The sequence below is a fragment of the Mustela lutreola genome, chromosome 9, assembly GCF_030435805.1.
Source record: "Mustela lutreola isolate mMusLut2 chromosome 9, mMusLut2.pri, whole genome shotgun sequence".
NCBI lineage: Eukaryota > Metazoa > Chordata > Mammalia > Carnivora > Mustelidae > Mustela > Mustela lutreola.
Window position 1 is genome coordinate 64,121,383 of NC_081298.1, and position 20,923 is coordinate 64,142,305.

Genomic DNA, 20,923 nt, shown 5'->3' on the forward strand with positions numbered 1-20,923 from the left:
AAGGAGTTTGGGCTCTGAGGGCAGTTGCTCCTGGTTTCAGCCTTGCTCTGCCCTCACTCGATTGGCCCCCTGGGATCTCCTCCTTTGTAAAGTAGGGGTGATAGAGGCATTCCTCCCAGAGGTCTCCTCTGCTCAGACAGCCAGTTACTGATTGGCACCAGGTAAGTTTCCATCCTTAATCGCTCTTGTCCTTGCTTGAGAGCAAAGATGCAAGTGAATGCTAAGCAAAAAAGGAAAAGTAGGCAGTGCTCTTGGTAAAAACCAGAAAATTAGAGTTAGAAGTAAATAGAAGTTAAATTGTCCATCCTAGGCTCACCTCCACTGGAGAGTTTAAGGGCTAACTCTATGTGTGTCTGCATGTGGGTCTATATACAGACACTCATGATTCATTATGGGTCTAACACTCATAAGCTAGACATGGGATCATTTCTGCTCCTTCCAGAGTTAGAAAATAATTCATAAAGGTGGTCCTAAATTGCTCTGTAATTTCAAATTAGAATTCCCAACTCACTTTCTAAGTCCCCTCTGCCACATATAGCAACTGGGTCATCAGATAATTACAAGAGCATAAAGCAGAACAGTGCAAATCCTGTTTCCTCAAACAGCTCTGGGCTCTTGAATCTCATTCCTGGGTCATTAAGGAGGCTCCGTGTCATTGCTTTCAATCAGCGTCTATCATGGCCCAATCCTGTCCATTCAAGACAAAACACAAACCCCTCCCAAGAAGCACCTCATTGCTGCTTCTTTCCTCAGCCACCTCAGGTCAGCCTGAGGAAGCCAGGCTGATTGGATGAGCTGAGCTTATCACTCTTCTGGCCTTAGATAAAGCCAAGACGAACCTGAACTCTTGCCTCCTTGGGGTCAAGCGAGAATCAGTCTCTCTGATGGCCATCAGGAGGAGAGAGAAAGCCCCAACCCTAATCTACCTTGGAGATGGTGCAGGGAGTGGGCTGAAACACAAAAGTTAGAGAGACAGTGGGGGTAATGCGAAGGCATCTGCCTAGCAAGGTAAAAACTGCTTTTTTGGGCTACACCACACAGTGACCAGCAAAGGAAGAACGTGCAATGACACGGAGCCTCTTTAATGACGGCAGCTTTGATCGGCATTATTTGCAGAAACGATATGATGGGGAGTAGCTTCCGAGGAAAAAGTGTAACCCAGCACAAGATGGCATGTTGGGCCAGTAGCAAAGCTGGGCTCCTCACCCCGAGGAAGGCGAGCTGCCCCCCAGCAGGTACAGCTAAGGGCCATGGTCCTCAGTGATTTCCGAGATTGCCTTTGTACAGGAACCAGGGGAAGCGGTAAACCTCCTTATCACATCTTACCCCACCGCCGATGCGCTGGGAGCGGGGAGCAGTGGTGTTAAGAGGTTTGGCAGGACTTGTGGGAAGGAGAGATAAGAGAGATTTTATCCCCACCACGATGCTCCTGGGAGAGCTGTCATTCAAAGCCATAGTCTGTAGGAATAAATAACGGGGTGGCAGGAAATGGAAGGCAGGCCAAACGCCCTTGAGGGGTTCCCAGAGGGGGAACCTCCAGCAGCCAGGTGCTGCTTGGTGAGTCAGGTCCTTCCGACTGCGGATTATGAGGGTGCCAGGCAGGCTTACGCAAAGAGGAGGAGAGGAGGGAGGACAAGAGGCACAGAGGGAAGCATGTAGGGATAGAGGGAGGAAGAAGGGGAGGGAGAGCATCTAAGAAGGCCTTTGTCAAGTAGCACCCAGCCTGCCTCTGAGCCTCCATCTGGAGTCCCTGGGATGGCAGAGCTTGTCCTGATGTCCACACCTTCCTCATTCCCCAAGACTTCCCTGGTCCAACCGCATCTTCCCGGAATATTTCAACTCTCTTCCCACTGCCCCCATCACCCTTGCCATGGATCCTTTATTACCATTAAGAGCCACCACCTACTTTCCATCTCAGACATGTCCCAGGGGTCCCCAAACCATATCCCATCTCCAGCCATCTGCTATGCATTCCTCCACCAGCTCTCGGTTGACCCAGGAGGTCAGCCTTTCCCTTTGTAGGACATACATCAGTCTCTGGCCAGGCTCTAAGATCTGCTAACTGTGCCCGAACTCTCTCAGCAGCTCAGCTCCTGCGTGGTTTCTGGGGCACAGAGGGTGAGCACCTGCACCCACATCCCCCTGCTGGGTCTTGCCACCTTGAGATCCTGGTGCCTTGTTTGTTCTAGAACAGCATATTCCTGCACCTGCCCTTCCTCTAGAAGGCCCCCCTGGGGACTCTGGCCTCGGCCTTGTTGAGGACACACCTTAACCCTTGTTACATACATGCCCCCTCTGACTCCATCACCTCCTATTTGAGATGTGAATGGTTCTCAAGGGAAGATAATAATGTGGACTGGCAAAGGCCAGCAGAGCAGAAACTTACCGGTAAATGCCCAAGGAGAGGCGTGATACTGTCAGAAACATAGAGGATGCTACCATCCGTTGTCACTGCGATGATGAAGCCATCCAGTGCCTGCAGAGAATCCAACAGTGGAAGATTCCTTAGTGATGCCTTTGTGGAGCAGAATGTCACTGAAGCAAAGGATCCCCTGTTATGACATTGACTTTGTTTTGGAGTTCTTAGAATATTTCCATGAATAACCTCACTACCCTTCTCAGCCTTGCACACAGGATGGTTTCATATGCAGAGTTCATCTAGCCCAGGCAAAGGGCTTGCAAAAGCACTAAAGGGCTCCCTGGAGAATTGGACCTCTTGGAATCCTTAACCTCGATTTAGCCATGGAAATTACGTAGGTAATTTAATGATAAGCATCCTATTGGGCTGAATCAGAAACCTCACATTTACCATTAAAAAGATGTCAGTGATATTCAATGGTTCTTAGCCCCTGACCCCCAATAGTGCTTTGAGTTCAATTTACCAGAAGATATTGGACCTAGCAGGTACATTAACAACCGTCGGTTAGGGTTGACGTCTGCCTACATTCACTGCCACGGGAGGAATGCCTCCCAATGGAACTGTTTGTAAAGAACATTCACATTCCTTCCTGAGTATCTGCTGTATGTGAGCTCGCTGCTCTAGGTGCTTCTGATAGAAAAGGAGGTAGGCTGTGAACGTTTCCTCACAGACACTTTCGCTGTTTTTTTTTTAGATTCCTTATTGGACGCTCATGATGCTTTCATAAGACACATCTGAGAGTAGATTTCAAAAATTCAGACTGTGGGGCGCCTGGGTGGCTCAGTGGGTTGGGCCTCTGCCTTCAGCTCGGGTCATGATCTCAGGGTCCTGGGATAGAGTCCCGCATTGGGCTCTCTGCTCAGCAGGGAGCCTGCTTCCTCCTCTCTCTCTCTGCCTGCCTCTCTGCCTACTCGTGATCTCTGTCTGTCAAATAAATAAATAAAATCTGTAAAAAAAAATTCAGACTGTGTAATCAGAGAAAGACAATTATCATATGATCTCTCTGATATGAGGAATTTGAGAGGCAGGATAGGGGTTCTAGGGGGAAGGGAGGGAAAAATAAAACACGATGGGACTGGGGAGGAAGACAAATCACAAGAGACTCTTAATATCAGGAAACAAACTGAGGGTTCCTGGGGGCTGGAGAGGGAGGGACATGGTGGCTGTGTTATGGACACTGGGGAGGGTATATGCTACAGTGAGTGCTGTGAAGTGTGTAAGACTGATGTACCCCTGGGGCAAATAATGCATTATATGTTAATAAAAATAATTTTTAAAATCCTTAAAAATTAACATTAAAATAAAAAAAATTCAGACTGTGTCATTTAGCACTGAATGGGGTCATCCTGGCAATGGGCTATATAGGGGCACAGAATAGATGGAAAAGATTAAAACAAGCCCATCTCACCAGAAAATGAGTCTTTGAGGGAATAATATGCTCAGGCGGACAGTTACTATAAACCTATCACTTTGTACCGACTATATCTTTGAAATAGGATCATCCTCAAATATGAGAATTTTTCCGCTTTAAGAGAAAAAAAGTCACACCGAAATATGTGCTCAGAAAGTTCTGGAAACATTTTGTATGCACTCAGCTAGTTCCTCCCAGGGTGTCACTGGAAGTCTGCCAGGCCAAAAGGGCACTGATTCGTTCAGTTTGGAGGGTGCAACTAGGTGCACTGCAACAGGAAGCGGAAATGGTCCACTAACCGCACATGAAGGGCACCGTGCCAGAACGGGAGAAAGCTCTCTTCACCAGGAAAACGAACACTAGGGTCATTTATTATTTTACATTTACATATTGCAGGATTTAAGACTGAAAAATATATTAAACCGTGTTTCTTAAGTGGACCTCATCCTTTTGGGTTCTGTCAGTAGTTTTCAACTGGGACAGTTTTGCCGCCTCTCCTACCCACCTCTGTTAGGAGACATCTAGGGATGACAACAGACGTTTTTGGTGGTCACTACTGGGGTGGGTGCTGTTGGCATCCAGTGAGTAGAGGCCAAGGATGCTTTGAAAAGTCCCACAATGCACAGGACACCCCAATAACAAAGAATGATGAGGTCCGAGGCGTCGATAGGGCCAAGGTTAAGAAATCCCCAATAAGATTTATGGGTCATGGTGAACCCAGAGGTACATCTTGGTTCCTTTTGTTTCTTTTCCTAATGGTTTTTTAGTTCTATTTGTGGCACTCTTGGAGATGAACTTTAAGAGATGGGAGTGCTCTCGAGGATGTTGGCTGGACCTTTTTTTGAAAATGCAGGGCAGTATATTGGGAAAAGAGAAGCAGTTCAAATTATCTTCTTGTGCAGTGTGCCCAAGCCCCTCTTGGGCTTATAAAGCATGTGGGTGTTAAAAAACTGAAGGTATTTATAGATGGGAGGTAACTTTCATCAGATAATTGGGGTCTCCCATGAAATGCACAAGAGGGGTGCTAAGTCACTGCTTGGAGCACACTTGCCAGGGTTCTAGAGGATCCCATCAGCCCCATCTGAGGGACTCAGCAGACTCATTGCAAAGTCTCAAAGTGAAAGTGACAGCGACAGCAGCTTCAGGGATGCCAAAAATGCCACCATGGCCCCAGTTTTATACCTGCCACACACCAGAAGGAAACAAAAACACACCTTTCTGCCAATTCTGCCAATTCCTGATTCAACCACTTCCTCAGGTCAGGAACAAACCTCAGCTCAACCAATCATTCCTGATTGGTTGTCCAGGGACAACCTCTGGGCTAAGAGAAAAAAATGGCTGTAGCTTTTCTTCTGAATACAATTCAGAAGAAATGCTACAAACCCGGTAGTGGCCAGCCAGCAAAAGCTGCCCCTTTGTCTGAGTCAACGTGTTCGGGAACTTGTAGCCATCCTCTCTATCTGCGAACACGGTACCTGCCTGGCTGGTCTGCAGCCAAGGCACTTTTTTCTTTCAAACCCCATGACCATGTGTGCATCCTCCCAGAGTCTGGGCTGGGGGGCTTTCCGAGAAAAGAGGGAAGGAGGAGGAAGTCATATCAAGAGGGCACCGGCGGCTCAGCACCTTGGGGGCTGATGGGTTCTGTCCTGCTTTAAAACGGGATCCTCATGGTTACCAAGGCATGGCATCTGAATTCCTCACAGTCCCTGAAATGGCTCTGGAAAAGGAGAGGTTGTGTGGCTGGAAAGGGACACACACACACACACACACACACACACACACGAGTAAGCATTTGCCTAGTGGCAAATGGTGACAATCTCATCCTGTGGGGGCCCCGTGGGGCCCAGGCCATCCAGAAGATACTAGAAGTACTGTTACTCAGGACCAGGTCTGTGTCTCCTGAAGAGCAACAGGTCAGAACAGAAGCTTGAAACAGAGATTAATCTGAAGTAGTACTGGATGGGTTTCCCAGGCTCCTCAAAGCAGCAATTTGCCCAGAAGGCTAATCCCAGAAGGATTAACTTCAGACTTAATTCACTCATCGGGCACGATTCCTTCAGATTCGCTTCAAGGAGTCTATACTGGGAGCCAGGGAACGTGCAGAAGGAATATACATACCAATCTAAAATCTTACTTTTCTAGAAATTCTAGTCTCCTGAATCTCAGTCCTGCCTTTCAGCCCAAATATGTATCCATTTTTAACTTTTTAAAAGTCTTGTTTCCTCAGACACTTTTGATATCTTGAAACTCGGTGGGGGGAAGAAAAAGGAAGAATGTGCTACAGGCTCTTAAAAAAGAGGCTGGGTTCTATAGGGTTATGAGTTTTAACTACTGTCCCTAAGAATTAAAAGATAAAACGGTTTATGTAAAGTAGCATAATGATGCATTAATTCAACATTATATTTCACAAGCTGCTCTAAATTTAACATACTTAAAATGCATTGCTTCTGGAGAAAGTTCTGTATTTTCTTTAAATATAGTTCCCATGTAGATTTAAGTATCTTTCATTTTATGCAAATGTTCATTAATGCGCTTATATTTCATAATATTTGGACATCTTCATTCTGGCATTTTCTTACTCCAGTACTTTCTGTTTTCTGCATAGTTAATCTATGTAAATTAAAGTTTACATCAGTCTTATACACGCACCTAAGATGAGATAAAGAAAGAAGCCACTTTCCAAAAACTCTGCCAGGAACTGCTGACATGTAGCCAGCATCTAACTTCCTTTCGCTGAGCTCATTTGTCTCGGTTTCCTCTTCAAGGGCCCAGACATGCCACGTCTGGAGCCTTCTCTCCCTCCACTGTCATGTCCATGCACTCCCAGCCTAATCCCCAGCTGAGACCTCAGAGCACCCCGCCACAGAGAGACTCATCCTCATCTCCGCAGAGGAGTTTCAGCCAAATGTAAACACAGGACACTGAAGAAGTCCACCGGCTCAGCTCGGCCGGATTTCCACAAATACATCCCTGTAGATGGGTGTGGGCACCTAACTTTCTGGAGGAAGAAATGTGAGCATCTTCCTCAGCCCAGAAAGGGCGTGTGCCGGGTGGGAAGGCCCAGGGTCACTTACGGTAGACACCCACATGGTGTGTTGATGTAATGTGAGCTCAAGTTAAAAGCCCAACTTTAAAAGAAGACTTTGGTTTTCAAAATGTGTTCTACTAAGGGAAACATATGATCATTGCATTCTAAAGAGGAGACTCTGAGCCACAAAGACAGTGCAGAGATGGGCTTTTTCCTCCCTCTTTCCCCTCTTACCTACCTGCACCTTTGTCCCTCCCTGGTCCCCCACTGGGTGTCCGCTGGTTGGGAGACCATGAGCGGGTTCACCCTGCACACACTCACATCCAGTTTGGGGATTCTTGCTTATGCTGCCAAACTCAGTAGCCAAAAAACAAGCAATAGCATGCAGGGCTTTAAGGAGTTTCTGCTTCAAGACCTCTTTCCAGGTTCAAGAACAGTTGTTTGCTTCAGGGATGGGTCTTATCTGGAACAAGCGGCTACATTTTGATTTGCGACCACTAATTAAGCTAATTGGAAAGCGCATTTCACCTCCAACATCAGCTGGGTGAATTCTTCATTACTGAGGAATGAAGGTTTCCAGTCCTGCTGAATATCACAGATTTCCGTTTGCGCTGAGACTTCTAAAAAAAACAAAAAACAAAAAACCATAAATAAATGGTTATGTCAAAGGTATCTTGGAATTAGAATGGACAAACAAAGCACACTTATTTCTATGTAATTTTGTGTAAACCTATGTGTTGTTTAATTAAAGAAGCCAGGATAAGGAAACAGGTTATCCTGATTTCCAAGGACCAGAACTTTGGATGTAATGCGCGTAAAGGCGTCTCTTGATGTTTTCACATCCTTTTGATGAGGCTTGAGGAGAAGGAGCTACATTCTCCACCTATCAAGGCAATGGGAACAAAGACTGGGACGGTGGGACATGGTCCTAAGCTACAGCTTCATGGTCAAGGCAAAGCAGAAGACTTTAGAGATCTGACATTTTCAAAATTCCAGACACACCTTAGGCTTGTAGTGAATGACTTCCCGTGTCTCTGCAGAATGTCATGTATTTTTCAGCATTTCCCGATACTGAAGTACAATGTGTCAGACAAATACATGTTACTTAGTTGCTTTTAAAGCCAGAATTTATTCTTCTCAAACCTTTTCTGGATGGATCAATCCCTTGCTTGTTTCTGCAACTACCTTGTACTGAAGATGTTATTCACGTTTGTAAATTCAGTAGTCATTGGAATACAGAGGACCCCTTAAGTAATTGAGTTCTTTTACATTTTTGAAAGTGTATTTTGTTTTATTACTAAAATGTCTCTGATAAGATTATTACAGATAGCTCAAATGCTGTATCGGTCATATTTGTTCTTCCTTCAGTTGATCCTCCATCTTTTTAAATTTTTTTTTAAAGATTTTGTTTATTTATTTGATAGAAAGAGAGAGAGTAGTATTAAAAACTTGGCATCTGGAGGCAGATTGCCTTGTATAGATTCCTTACCAAGCTGACAGTCTCACTTGGGTGAGTGGCCTAACATCTCTGTGCCTTGATTGTCTCACTTGTGAAATAATATTAACTTAGGTGAGCTGCTGTGAAGCTCACATGTGTTCCTATACAAGAATCCTTAGAACAATGCCTGCCTGGCTCACAGGGAGCCCTGAACAGATGCTGACCATGGTGTTCTCTGCTCTACTGCGGATTCTTGTGGAGTTCCCGTCCACTTGGATTATAACTGAAGTTATTGTTTGTTTTTATTTTTGATTTAATCCAAATTTTGGTCTAACTGCTGTATTCCTCCATAAAATCTTTGATGAATTTTCTGCTTTCTTTGGAACGTAAAATCACAGAGGATGAGTGAGATCCACAGGTGATCAGGGTTGCCTTTGAGGGGGCTGTGCAAAGTAGGCCTTAGTCTTATAAAAAAGGTGAAGTAGAGATGGATGGATGCTCCTGATGTTAGGAGGCCGCATTTCTGCTGACTGATTCTTTCCAGGTCCCAATTTGACAATTCTATAATTCTGCAGCGGACAGAGCCCAGCATAAATGTCATACTGATGAACTTGATCCCAGCTGTCCTATTTAACAGCTGTCCTGCTTCTCAGTGGCACTGACCTAGTTTGAGTAATTTGTGCAAAATATCTTAGTAATCGAACCAACCTGCTATTTCACTTAGCCAAATCATCATTTAGGAAACATAACCATTCTGATTAAATTACTGGGGCAGTTGGAATACTGCTGCAACACTTTGTTCCAATCCAGCTTGATTATTCTTCCCTGACTTTTAACAAAAGCAATTAACATATTCTTTACACTCCCCTGGGCAGCTTTGGAAGAAAAAAGGAGGTTTATCATTACTGTCATCTTTTTAATAGGTATATAAAATTATTAAAGAATCAATGAAAGAATAGAAAGTATAATGAAACTTTCTAATGTCCTAGCTGTGCCCTCTTCCATGAAATCATCTTGTCTAGGAAAATGTTCTATGAAAGAGAAGCATCACTGTAAGCACAGAAGAATCATAATTATCTCCTCAATAACCTGACATTTCTGACTTTATTATGTTTGGTGTCATGGTTAAGGGAAAAAAAAAAAGAGAATTCTACTCTTCTTGCGTGTTAATATCTACTGAACCCTCTTAACTCCCGCTCCAATTTATTTATTTATTGTACCATCCACAGGTGAGCAGCAGGGTAGGGTGGTCAGTGCTAAGAGGTAAAAGGGTTTAAAGGAAAAAGGTAAAAGGGAGAGAGGGTGATTTGAGAAAGACTTAAGTTCAAGGATAGAGTCAAGTGGTAACTTCATGTTATGGAATACTATATACCAATGAAAATGAACCAGCCACAACAATGGAAGAACAGATTAACCACATAAACATGGTGTTTATAATCTTATGATTCCATCTGAATAAGGTCCCAATAGCCCAACTCTAGTATTAGAAGTCAAAATAGAGATTACTTCTGGGGAAAGCAGAGGTAATAGGAAGGAGGGGGCATCTACTGGAGAAGCTTGTACTTACCGAGCTGTGTTTACTAATATACCGTGTGATAAGTAATTTGATTGTACAGTTATTATTTGTATATTTTCTATAAGTATTAAAAAGCTTTTAAAAAGAAAGAAATGCTGGGATAATTGAATATCAACATGCAAAAGGATGAATTTCAACTCCCTGTCTTATACCTCGTACAAAAAAATAACTCAAAATGGATCAAATACCTAAATGCTCACCCTATAGCTTATATGCTTGATACTTAATCTAGGGCTTAAAACTAAAAAACTCTTAGAAGAGAACACAGGTGATGCAAATATTCATATGCTTAGATTAGACAATGGTTTCTTAGATAAGATACCTAAGACACACATAAACAAGCACAACAAAAAAAGATAATTGGGCTTCAAACTTGGAAACATTTGTGTGTCAAATGACATGGGTAGGGCGCCTGGGTGGCTCAGCAGGTTAAAGCCTCTGCCTTCAGTCCAGGTCATAATCCCAGGGTCCTGGGATCGAGCCCCGCATTGGGCTCTCTGCTCAGTGCAGAGCCTGCTTCTCTCTCTCTCTCTCTCTCTCTCTCTCTCTCTCTGCCTCTCTGCCTACTTGTGTTCTCTGTCAAATAAATAAATAAAATCTTTAAAAAAAAAAAGTGAAAGAAACTGGGGGGAAATATTTGTAAATTATATATCTGATAAGGGTCTAGTATCCAGACTATATGAAGAACACTTACAACTCAGCAACAAAAAGATAGATAATCCAATTAAACCATGGACAAAGGATTTGAATAGACATTTCTCTAAAGAAGATATATGAATGGCCAGTAAGTTCATGAAAAGCTCAACACTATTAATCTTTAGGGAAATGCAAATCAAAACCATAATGAGATAATTGCTTCATACTCCTTAGGAAGGCTATAATAAACACCACACACACACACACACATATCAGACAATAACAAGCGTTGGTAAGGATGTGGAGAAACTGAAACCCTTATACATGGCTTCTGGAGTATAAAACTGTCCAGCTGCTACAGAAACCAGTTTGCAGTTCCTCAAAAAGTTGAACTTGAGTTACCACTGGACTGAGCAATTCTAATCCTAGATATAAGTCCAAGAGAACTGAAAATATATAACCATGCAAAGAACCGTACATGAAGCATTATTTATACTGGTTAAAGAGTAGAAACAACCCAAAAGCCATCAACTGATACGTGGCTAAGCAGAATGTGGTATATCCATACAATAGATATTATTGGCCATAATGTGGAGTAAAACACAAGTGCTTGCTAAAATATGAATGCTGAGTGAAAGAAGCCAGAAACCAAGGACCACATACTGGATGGTCCCATTTGTATGAAATGCCTAGACTAGGCAAATCTAGAAGGAGTGAAAGTAGTTGAGTGATTGTCAGGATTTGGAGGGAGGGGAAATGGGCAGTGACCACTTTATGGGATGAGAAAATTAGTATTAACGGTGGCACAGCCTTTTGGATACACTTAAAACCGTTGAATTATAAACTTTATAATGGCGAATTTTATGGCACGTGAATTATCTCTCAATCAAAAGAATGGATTTAAAGTAAGTAAATTCCTGATTTTAAGTGTATTTTTCCCATGGCGTACCTCAGAAGGCCAAAGAGTTCAGGGGCCATGGCAGGGGGGGTTGGAGAAACCAGTCCACTCAGGAGGAAGAATTCATTTGGAAAATGAATTCTTGGGCATTGATTCTCTTCCGAGCTGAATGAAAAATGCTTGCTGCAGACATTTTTAATCAAGACACTCCCACGGTTAACATCACTCCACTTAGGCTGGGTGCTACCTGTGAGGCTGCTTTAGATTCTCTCCTCTGGCTAATAAAGCAATTTGGGAGGAGAGTGTCCTTTCCCAAACCTGCTGGAGGTGGGGTATTAAAGAGGGTGGAGTGCCTTTGCTGGAGAAAGCCCGTGGCTGATGAGATTGGGCTTTGCTGGAAAGAAGAGAGCCAAGCAGAAGACCAGGTTGATGCAGTCATCACCAAAAAAGGGCAGGAATGGAATAAAAATGGAGACAAACGGAACCTTTACCATTGTGTTTCTGCAAAAATCCAATGACCTTTTCCAGCACGGTGGTTTTGTCCATTTTCCGCGTATTGCCAGGGAGCATGGAGCTAAGTTCTTTGATGAGAACATTGAACTGGTCCCGACGCTTCTTCTCAGACTTGTTTCGAGAAGCTCTGTAAACACAGAACACACAGGTTACTGGAACATTCCACTCCATAAAGGCTTTATTATGAAATGGAGGTACTTTCCAACGGAGTGTGTTCTGTTGTGATCATCTTATCAGAACCCTTTCAGGGAAAGTAACGTTCGCCACATTTCAGAGTTGGGTAATGGGGACAAAAAAATGTTTTTCCAGACTCTTGGCCACAAAGACAGACAGTGTTAATAAGCAAGTTCTGACTCAGATGCAAAACCTTACACAGATTAGCTCTGTTGCCAGATGCTGCTTGCTCTGACTTCATGGAGCTTTAAACTTCAGAGAGCAAATGACATGCTGTGTACACGGCTGCAGCCCAGAGGGTTTTGCTCTGAAAGCCCTTTCCTAGGCTCTAACCATGTCCCCTCCACCCCAGAGCATGCAGCCCTCAGCATCAAGTTACAAGGGTAAGCCAGGTGCCCTGAGTGTCTGGCAGAGAACTGTGCCACATAGGGCATATGTCCTGGCCTCTGCCCCAGAGCTCATCATCCTGTGGGGAGACAAGGCACATCCCACACGAAAATGACTGCAAAACCGTGCTCAACCTGGGGCTAACGTATGACAGAGAGTGCGTACGGCTGTCAAGCTGCTAAGCAGATGAACCTTTGACAAGATGACACAGAGGAGCCTTATATGCATAATACTTAAGAAGCCAATCTGAAAAGACTACATACTGCACAGGTTCCAACTATTTGACATTCTGGAAAAGGCAAAACTATGGAGACAGTGAGAAGATCAGTGGGCTGGGGATGGATAAATAGGTGGGGTACAGAGGGTTTTTAGGGCAGTGAAATGCCTTGTACCATATGATCATGGTGGACCCACATCATCTTACATTTGGCCAAACTCACACAATATCCAACACCAAGAGTGGGTGCTGATGGCAAGTGGGGACTCTGGGGGATAGTGATGTGTCAGTGTGGGTTCATCCACTGTATCCACTGGGGGCTGTTGGTAATGGAGAGGCTGTCCGTACACAGGGGCAGGGGATATATGGGGGCTCTCTTTACCTTCTGCTTGGTTTTTCTGTGAACTTACACCTACTCTAAAAAAAATAAAGTCTATTTTTAAAACGACACACTACACCACACATCTACAGAGAGATCAAAGTAGAGCCACTTGGCTTGAGGGGAGGGGACCTCTGAGCAAGCCTGGGGTCCTCAGGAACTGGAACAGGAAAACACACTATATGGGCCATTTTATAGATAGTCAAACAAGGAGCATGTGTCGCAGGAAGCCTGCCCTTGCCCTGGGAAGCAGCACCACTCTAGAGGCCTTGATCTTTAACGACACACCACAGACCAAGTGGCTGGCTCTCCACCCCATGGGACTAGCCCCTTATCAGCAATCACTTTAACTGAAGGTGATCGAAAGTGGACCCACCTTCCTCATTTCATCCAGGATGGACTTGTTCCACAGTCAGCTCACTGGGAGGACAGGGGCCTCAGCTACGGGGCCCATCGAACTGGTCTACCCGCTGCTCTCAGCACCCTGGGGCCTGGCATCAAGAGGCCCAGGGCAGCTGATCACTTATCAGGAGGCTACTGGCCAACGTATAGTCAGGACAGGGTGCTGGTGGCTTGTGACAGTTCAGCAAATTCCCATCAGAGGGCTGCATCTCCCCTGGGGTCGGTATCCATACCGACAAGTATCAGTGTCAATAAAGATTCTGCTTCCCCAAACAGCCCCTGCAAATATAGAGACACAGAGCAAATATCCTCTTCTCAGATGTCATAGGGCCATAACCACCCTGCTTGTCTCTACTAAGGACACACGACCTGCCTTTAATTCAACACACCCGTTGGCAAGCTGTCCTTTGTGATTATATCTTGGTTTGGGTTCTTTCCTGATAATACCTGAGGCAATTCTTCAAAGCTTACCTCAAGTGTGTGATCACCACCCATGCATAACCATCTCCTTTTCCTGACTTTTCCCTCATTCCTAACCTTCTTGGATTTGGGGGAGGACCTGACACCCTTAAAGGGTTCCTACAAAGGTCTCATTCCTAGCCAAGTAACCACCCTCATATATGTCTTCTCAGAGTCACAGACTGAATGCAGGTGTCCAAGGAACACACTAAGGCAGCTTTTGCGAGTCTAGGGTAAAAAGCATTATGTTCAAACACATAGGAGAGAAGAAAGAAACCTTTTAACTTTCCGAGTGACTGTCTATGCATTATAAATAATTTTTTGGCCTAGATTTGAAAGAATGACATGAGCCTTCTTAGCCAAAAAAAGCTCTGCTCCTGTCCTAGTTTGCCCATTATAAATTATTTGTGAGCCGATAACACCCAGCTCATTATTACTCTGTTCTCTTCTTCAATGGGTGTAATGACAACCAACATGGCCTGGCAGAGAATACGATGAAGGCTTATATCATTAGTGACAGAAACACAAGCTTGTTTCCGTCAGCCTCCGCCTGAGACACACTATGGTGCCCACTGGAAATCGGTCACTGTCAGCTGGATCTGTGGCTCTGAGGCAAGAGAAAGAAAATGAGCCTCAAATGACCTTATTTCCGATAAGGAGGTCGTCTTGGCAGGCCCCGAGACACCATGCAGAAAGTACTGGGACAACCAGCTGAAAGACCCCTCATCAGCCTCTGGCTTTGATTTTTCCTTCATGTCATTATTTACATTCAGTAAAATCCAGCTATTTGAAGTGTACGGTTCAATGAATTTTGGTAATTGTGTAACCACCACCCAAACTCAGAGACCAAACCGTTCCCTCGTCCTGAAAGGTATTCTCCTGTGTCTCTCTGGTTGATCTCCCCTTGATGACAGCCACAGGAAACCAGTGATCTGCTGTCACATTAGTTTTGCCATTTTTAGAATTTCATGTAAATAGAATCAGACAGCATATAGTCTTGAATGTGCAGTTAGCGTTAGGTTTTTGAGATTCATCTGTGTTGTCGTACACATGAATATTCCTTTTGATGGCTGAGTAGTATTCCATGGGGTTGTTTCCAGTTCAGGGGGATGGAGAATAATGCTAATTGGAGAATTGACATCCATGTCTCTACATAGACATGGGCACACATTTCTCTTGGATAAATACATAGGTGTGAAATTGCTGAGTCATAGTCTTACTAGATGTTCCCTGTGATTAGATCCCGCCATGCGGTTATGCCAAGTGGCTGGACTGTGTCTACGTGTCCACCAGCAACCTAGAAGGCCTTGTGCTCCTCCAGACTTGTCAACATGTGGTATTGTCAGTCTCTTCTCACCTGAGGCATTGTGATGTTTCCTCATTGTAGTTTTAATTTGCAGTTTTCTGATTTAGTTTGCATTTCCTGATGACTAATGACACTGGACACCCCTTCATATGCTTCATGTTGTTTCGTATATGTTCTTTTGTGAAATGTCTGCTCAAATCTTCAATGGGGTTGTCTTACTGAATTGAAGAGAGAGAGGACGGAAGGAGAGAAAGAAAGGAGGGATGGAAGGGAAGAGGTGTGTGGGTGTGGGTGTTTGTGTGTGCGTGTGCATGTGTGTGGGTGTGTTAAATACACGTCTATACAAGCCTGACCCTTTGGTTTTGAATGCAGGGCTCAAAAAGCCCCAGGTGATCTTTTCTGGGGTCCCCAAGGGACAATGGTTCCATTGATAACATTTGTCGGGCACTTACTAATGTAATGGGCACCATTTTAAATGCTTTACTTCTATTAATTACTTTCATCCTTGCAATGACCCTTGAAGATAGATGCTCTAATTCCCAGTTCACAGATGAAACAGCAGAGGCACTGAGATGTTGTGTGACTCACTGAAGTCACATGACCAGGAAGTGGTGGAGCTGGCTGGCCTGTGTGCCCGTGCTGTGAAGCAGTGCCCTCCCCTGTCTCCTCCAGCTCCCTCCAGAACCATCACCAAGCTATCTGTTATGGAGCCATGCACCAGTGCTCTGGGAGCACAGAACTAAGAGTGACAAATTCTGGCTGCTTGAGGTTATAGCTTAGAAACTAAACATCTTCTGCAGAAAAATGGCATTGCATGCTAATGGGATGATGGTGTTTGTGTTCAGGGAAGAATACTGCAGAAAAATACTGGAGAAAATACTAAAAACAGCCAACTGAAAGAAGCTTAGAGTCTAGAGGAAGAGAGGCAAGTCACACATCAGGGGCAACGTTTTAAGGGTTAGGTGAGAAGTTTAGACAAACTGCCAAAGGAGTTCACATGGGAAAGAGAGCAGCCATGCCAGGGGGTCAGGGAAGCATCAAGGGAAGGGGCTGATGCAAGGTGGCCTGGGGGGGGCAGGTTGTGGGGACAAAACCAATGAAAAGGAGCATTGTCAGCTTTGACAGAACAGTTGGAGATGTGGGAAAGTAAAGTGAGAGAGGGGACAAAAAGAGTGAGGCCAGCCACAGTGTCTAGAATCCAGTATAGGCGATCTGGTCTCGGCTTGTGGATGAGTTCGGGACAGGGCACTGATGGGCCATCTGAGGGAGAGAGAAAAGGTCAGGACATCAGGAGAAAGGGGAGAGGGACCCCGCTCAGGGGTAAGTGAGCAGAGACTGACAGGGAGGTGAGGGTGGCCGGGCACAGTACCACAGTGCCCTGCGTGGCTGTGGGCTGCGCTCCCCGGCTCTGTACTAACCAAACCTCCTGTGACAAGCACCAGGGAGAAAGCGGGCCTCAGAGGCAAAAAGAGCCTCACCTGAATTTCATTTATCTAAGGAAAAGTAATGCTGTTGATACATACCTTTAAAAGTCCTACTCGCAAAATGAACATACAGTAAACTTAACCTTTTCTTTTGTGCACAGTTCTATAAATTTTCACACATGTGTAAATTCGTGTAACCAGCACCACAGCCAAGAGACAGAAGAGTTCCCTCTAAAGCTCCTTCATTCTCTCCACATCTGTAACCCCAGGCAACCCCTGTCCTGTTCTTCATCACCATGCTCTCTCTTGTGGAATGTCATAGAAATACAACCATAAAGCACATAATCCCTGAGCCTGGCTTCTTCTATCCACAGAAATGTCTTTGGGATTCATTCAGATTACTATGCCTATCAGCACCTTGCCCCTTCTTAGTGCTGAGCACCGGTTTTCTATCATATGGATGTCCCACAGCTGGTCTATCCATTTATCTGTGAAGGAAATTCAGGTTGTTTCCCATTTTTTTGGTGGTTATGACTAGAGCTGCTGTATACATTTGTGTACAGGGTTTTTTTTGGGGGGTGTGTGGACACAAGTTTTCAGCTCTCTGAAGAGTAATCTGGGTCCTATGGAAAATGTACATTTAATTTCATAAGAAGCTTCCAAGTTGTTTCCCACAGTGGCTTTACTACCTCCTCACCAGCCACGTAGGAGGGATCCAGATGTTCTACATCCTCAAGGGGAGTTAGTATTGTCAGTACTTGTAATTTAGCTAATCTAAAAGATATGCAGTATTATCTCACTGGGGCTTAAATTTGCATTTATCTAATGGCTAATGATGTTCTCTTTTTTTTGGCCATCTGTATATCTTCTTTGGTGACGCATCTGCTCAGGTCTTTTGCCCATTTCTAAATTGGGCTTTTTATCTCCTTACTGTTGAGGGCTGGGCATCCTTTACATATTCTGACGCCGACATACGATTTGTCACTAGTTTCTCACAGCTTGCCTTTTTATTCCCTTAATGGTGTCTTTCACAGAGTCAAAGTTTCTCATTTTGATGAAGTTCAATTTCACAATTTATTTCTTTTGTGGATTGTGTTTTGATATCAGGTCTGGGCACCCTCTGCCCAGCCGCAGGCTCCTGTAGAGACCATAGAGATCTCCATAGAGATGCTCCTCCTGGAGCTCTACACAATTCTCGTGTCACGATCCACTTGGAGCTCATTATTTTTATAATATGTAAGGTTTTTATTTTTTTAAAGATTTTTATTTATTTATTTGACAGACAGAGATCACAAGTAGGCAGAGAGAGAGGAGGAAGCAGGCTCCCCACTGAGCAGAGAGCCTGATGCAGGGCTCGATCCCAGGACTCTGGGATCATGACCTGAGCTGAAGGCAGAGGCTTTAACCCACTGAGCCACCCAGGTGGCCCTATAATATGTAAGGTTTTGGTTGAAGTTTTGTATGTTGTTGTCCAGTTGTCAACTCCATGAAAGAAAAGACATTTCTACATGGGGTTACCTTTGAACCTTTGTAAAAAATCACTTTATCATATTTCTGTGGGTCAGTTTCTGGGTTCTCAATTCTCTATTCTATCTCATTGACCTATGTTTGGATCGATTCCTCCACCAACACCATGCTGTCTCCATTACTGCAGCTTTATAATAAGTCTTAAATCAGATAATGTGATTCCTCCAATCAGATAAAGTTGTTCCTCTTTTTCAAAATTATTTTTCAAAACTATTTTAGTTTCTCCGTCTTTCCATTACATTTTACAATTAGTTGTGTATATCTACAAAGAGTTTTGTTGGGATTTTGAATGGAATTGCTTTAAATCTATGGACCAATTTGGGAAAATTTGGTATCTTTATTCTGTAGAGTCTTCCAGCCATAAACACAAAGACAACTTTCCATTTATTCAGGTCTCTCTGATTTTTACTATGGGCATTTTGAAATTTTCACATAGGTAACTCACATATGTCTTATTCAATTCATACCTAAGTATTTCATTCTTTTGGATTGGTTATAAGCCGCATTGTGTTCTTAATATTAGTTTCTAATAGTTCACTGTGGGCCTACAGAAAGGTGATTCATTTGTGTGTTGACCTTGTATCCTGTGATCTTGCTAAATTCACTTATTAGTTACAGGAGTTTATTTGTTTTGCTAAGTCTCTTGGGATGTTCTATATACAAACATGTCATCTGTCAATAAGGGAAGCATTATTTCCTTTTTTCCAATCAATGTGTCTTTTATTTCTTTTATGGTCTTATTGCTTTAGCTAAGACATGCAGTATGACATTGAACAGGAGTGATGACAGCAGACACCTTTGTCTTATTCCCCATCCTAGGGGAACACATTCAATCTTTTGCCAGTAAGTATATCAGCTGTAGGTTTTATGTAAATGTCCTTTATCAGGTTAAGGAAATTCTCTCCTATTCCTAGTGTTCTGGGAGTTTATAACAAAAATACAAGTTGAATTCTGTCAAAACCTTTTTCTACTTCATTGAAAACGATCCTGTGGTTTTGGTTTTTCTTCTTTACCCTGAAAACTTGGTGGATGACAATGACTGAACAGCCTGTCATTCCCTGGATAAAACTCTAATTGGTCATGTTGTATTTTACATATATGTGTATGATATATGTATATATTACACACATATACTTGTTAATGTTTTGTTGAGGATTTTTACATTTGTGTTCATGAGGATATCTGTCTGTAGTTTTCTTTTCTTGTACTCCCCACCACCCCACTCCAGGTAATGAGAATCTCAGAAAATAAGTTAGGAAGTATTTCCTCCTCTTAACTTACTGGAAAGGACTGTGTAAAATTGGTGATATTTTTCTTTTAATGTTTGAGTCCGAGATTTCTTTTTCAGAAGATTTTTAACTACAAATTCAATTTCTTTATTTGGGACAGTTTAGGCTTTCCATTTCACCTTGTAGGAGTTTTACCTCTAATCTAAGTTGCCAACTTTACATGTATACAGTTTTTTTTATAGTATTCCCTTATGGCCCCTTTAATGTCTGAAGAGTGTGTAATAATATCTCCTTTTTTATTTCTGTTATTGGTAATTTTTATTTTCTTTTCGGTCATTCTTGCAAAAGACTTACCATCCTTATTGGTTTTCTTTTAAATCATATTTTGGTTTTTCTCTATTATTTTTCTGTTTTTTCAATCTTATTGATTTCTGCTCTTAAAATTTTCATTCTTCTTTTTGTTTTGAATTTATTTTGCTCTGCTGTTTATAGTTTCTTAAAGTAGAAGCATAGTTACTGATTTGAGACATTTACTGTTTTCCACTATAACAATTTAATGCTATAGATTTTCCTCTAAGCACTGCTTTAGCTGCAACCTACAAGTATTAATATGTGGTATTTTTATTTTTGTTCGGTTCAAAATATTTTCTAAAATTCCTTGAGACTTTCTCTCTAACCTTTGAATTACTTAGAAGCCATACTGTTAATTTCCAAGTTTTAGAGATATTGTTCTTGCCATCTTTCTGTTTGTACTTAATTTCATTCATCTAGACTTCTTTAAATTTATTTTGTGAAACAGGATTTAGTGAGTGTTCAATGTGTACTTGAAAAGAGTGTGTATCCTGCTTTTGTTTAGTGGAGTGTTCTATAAATGTCAAGCAGTTCCTATTAGTTGATGGTGTTTTTCAGTTCTTCTAAACCCTTGCTGAATTTCTATCTACTAATTCTACTACTGATAAGCATATTAAAGACACATTTCAGTTCCTTATGCTGTGCTTCAAGCATTTTGGAGCTCTGTTGTTAGGTGTATACACATTCAGAATTTTTATGTGTTCTTGGTAAACTAACTATCATTATGTATGCCACTCTTTATTCCTGGTAAATTTTTGCTCTGAAATCTACTTTATTTTATATTTTATACTAATACAATCACTCTGGCTTTCTTTTCATTAATGTTTGTGTGGTATATCATTTCCCACAGTTTTACTTTGAGCCTATTATATCATCATATTTTAAGCAAATACTTTGTGAACAGCATATGGTTAAGTCATTAAAGAAATTCACTCTGACACTCTCTTTTAGTTGGCATGTTTAGATCACTTAGAGTTCATGGGATTAGATGTTTGGATTTAGGTGTACCATTTTACCGTTTTCTGTTTTGTTTTACTTTCATTGTTTTTTGTTGTTGTTTTCTATTTTTCTTATCTTGCCATCTTTTGGATTCTTTATTTCATTTTATTTAATTTAAAAAAGTATTTCATTTTAGCCTATCATGTTTTT

The 20,923-nt window shown here is 42.7% G+C and overlaps 1 protein-coding gene across 5 annotated transcripts in view; it reads right to left on the reverse strand.

The window, feature by feature from the left end:
* NPAS2 (neuronal PAS domain protein 2) overlaps positions 1–20,923 on the reverse strand; it is a 125,270-nt gene that overhangs the window by 48,236 nt on the left and 56,111 nt on the right. For all 5 annotated transcript variants that reach the window (XM_059134493.1, XM_059134492.1, XM_059134491.1 and 2 more), the window contains exons 3-5: positions 11,898–12,046; positions 7,387–7,478; positions 2,387–2,476 (exon numbers count right to left, since the gene is read on the reverse strand). In XM_059134493.1, the coding sequence (XP_058990476.1) occupies positions 2,387–2,476; positions 7,387–7,478; positions 11,898–12,046 (331 nt within the window). The remainder of the gene's footprint in view (positions 1–2,386; positions 2,477–7,386; positions 7,479–11,897; positions 12,047–20,923) is intronic.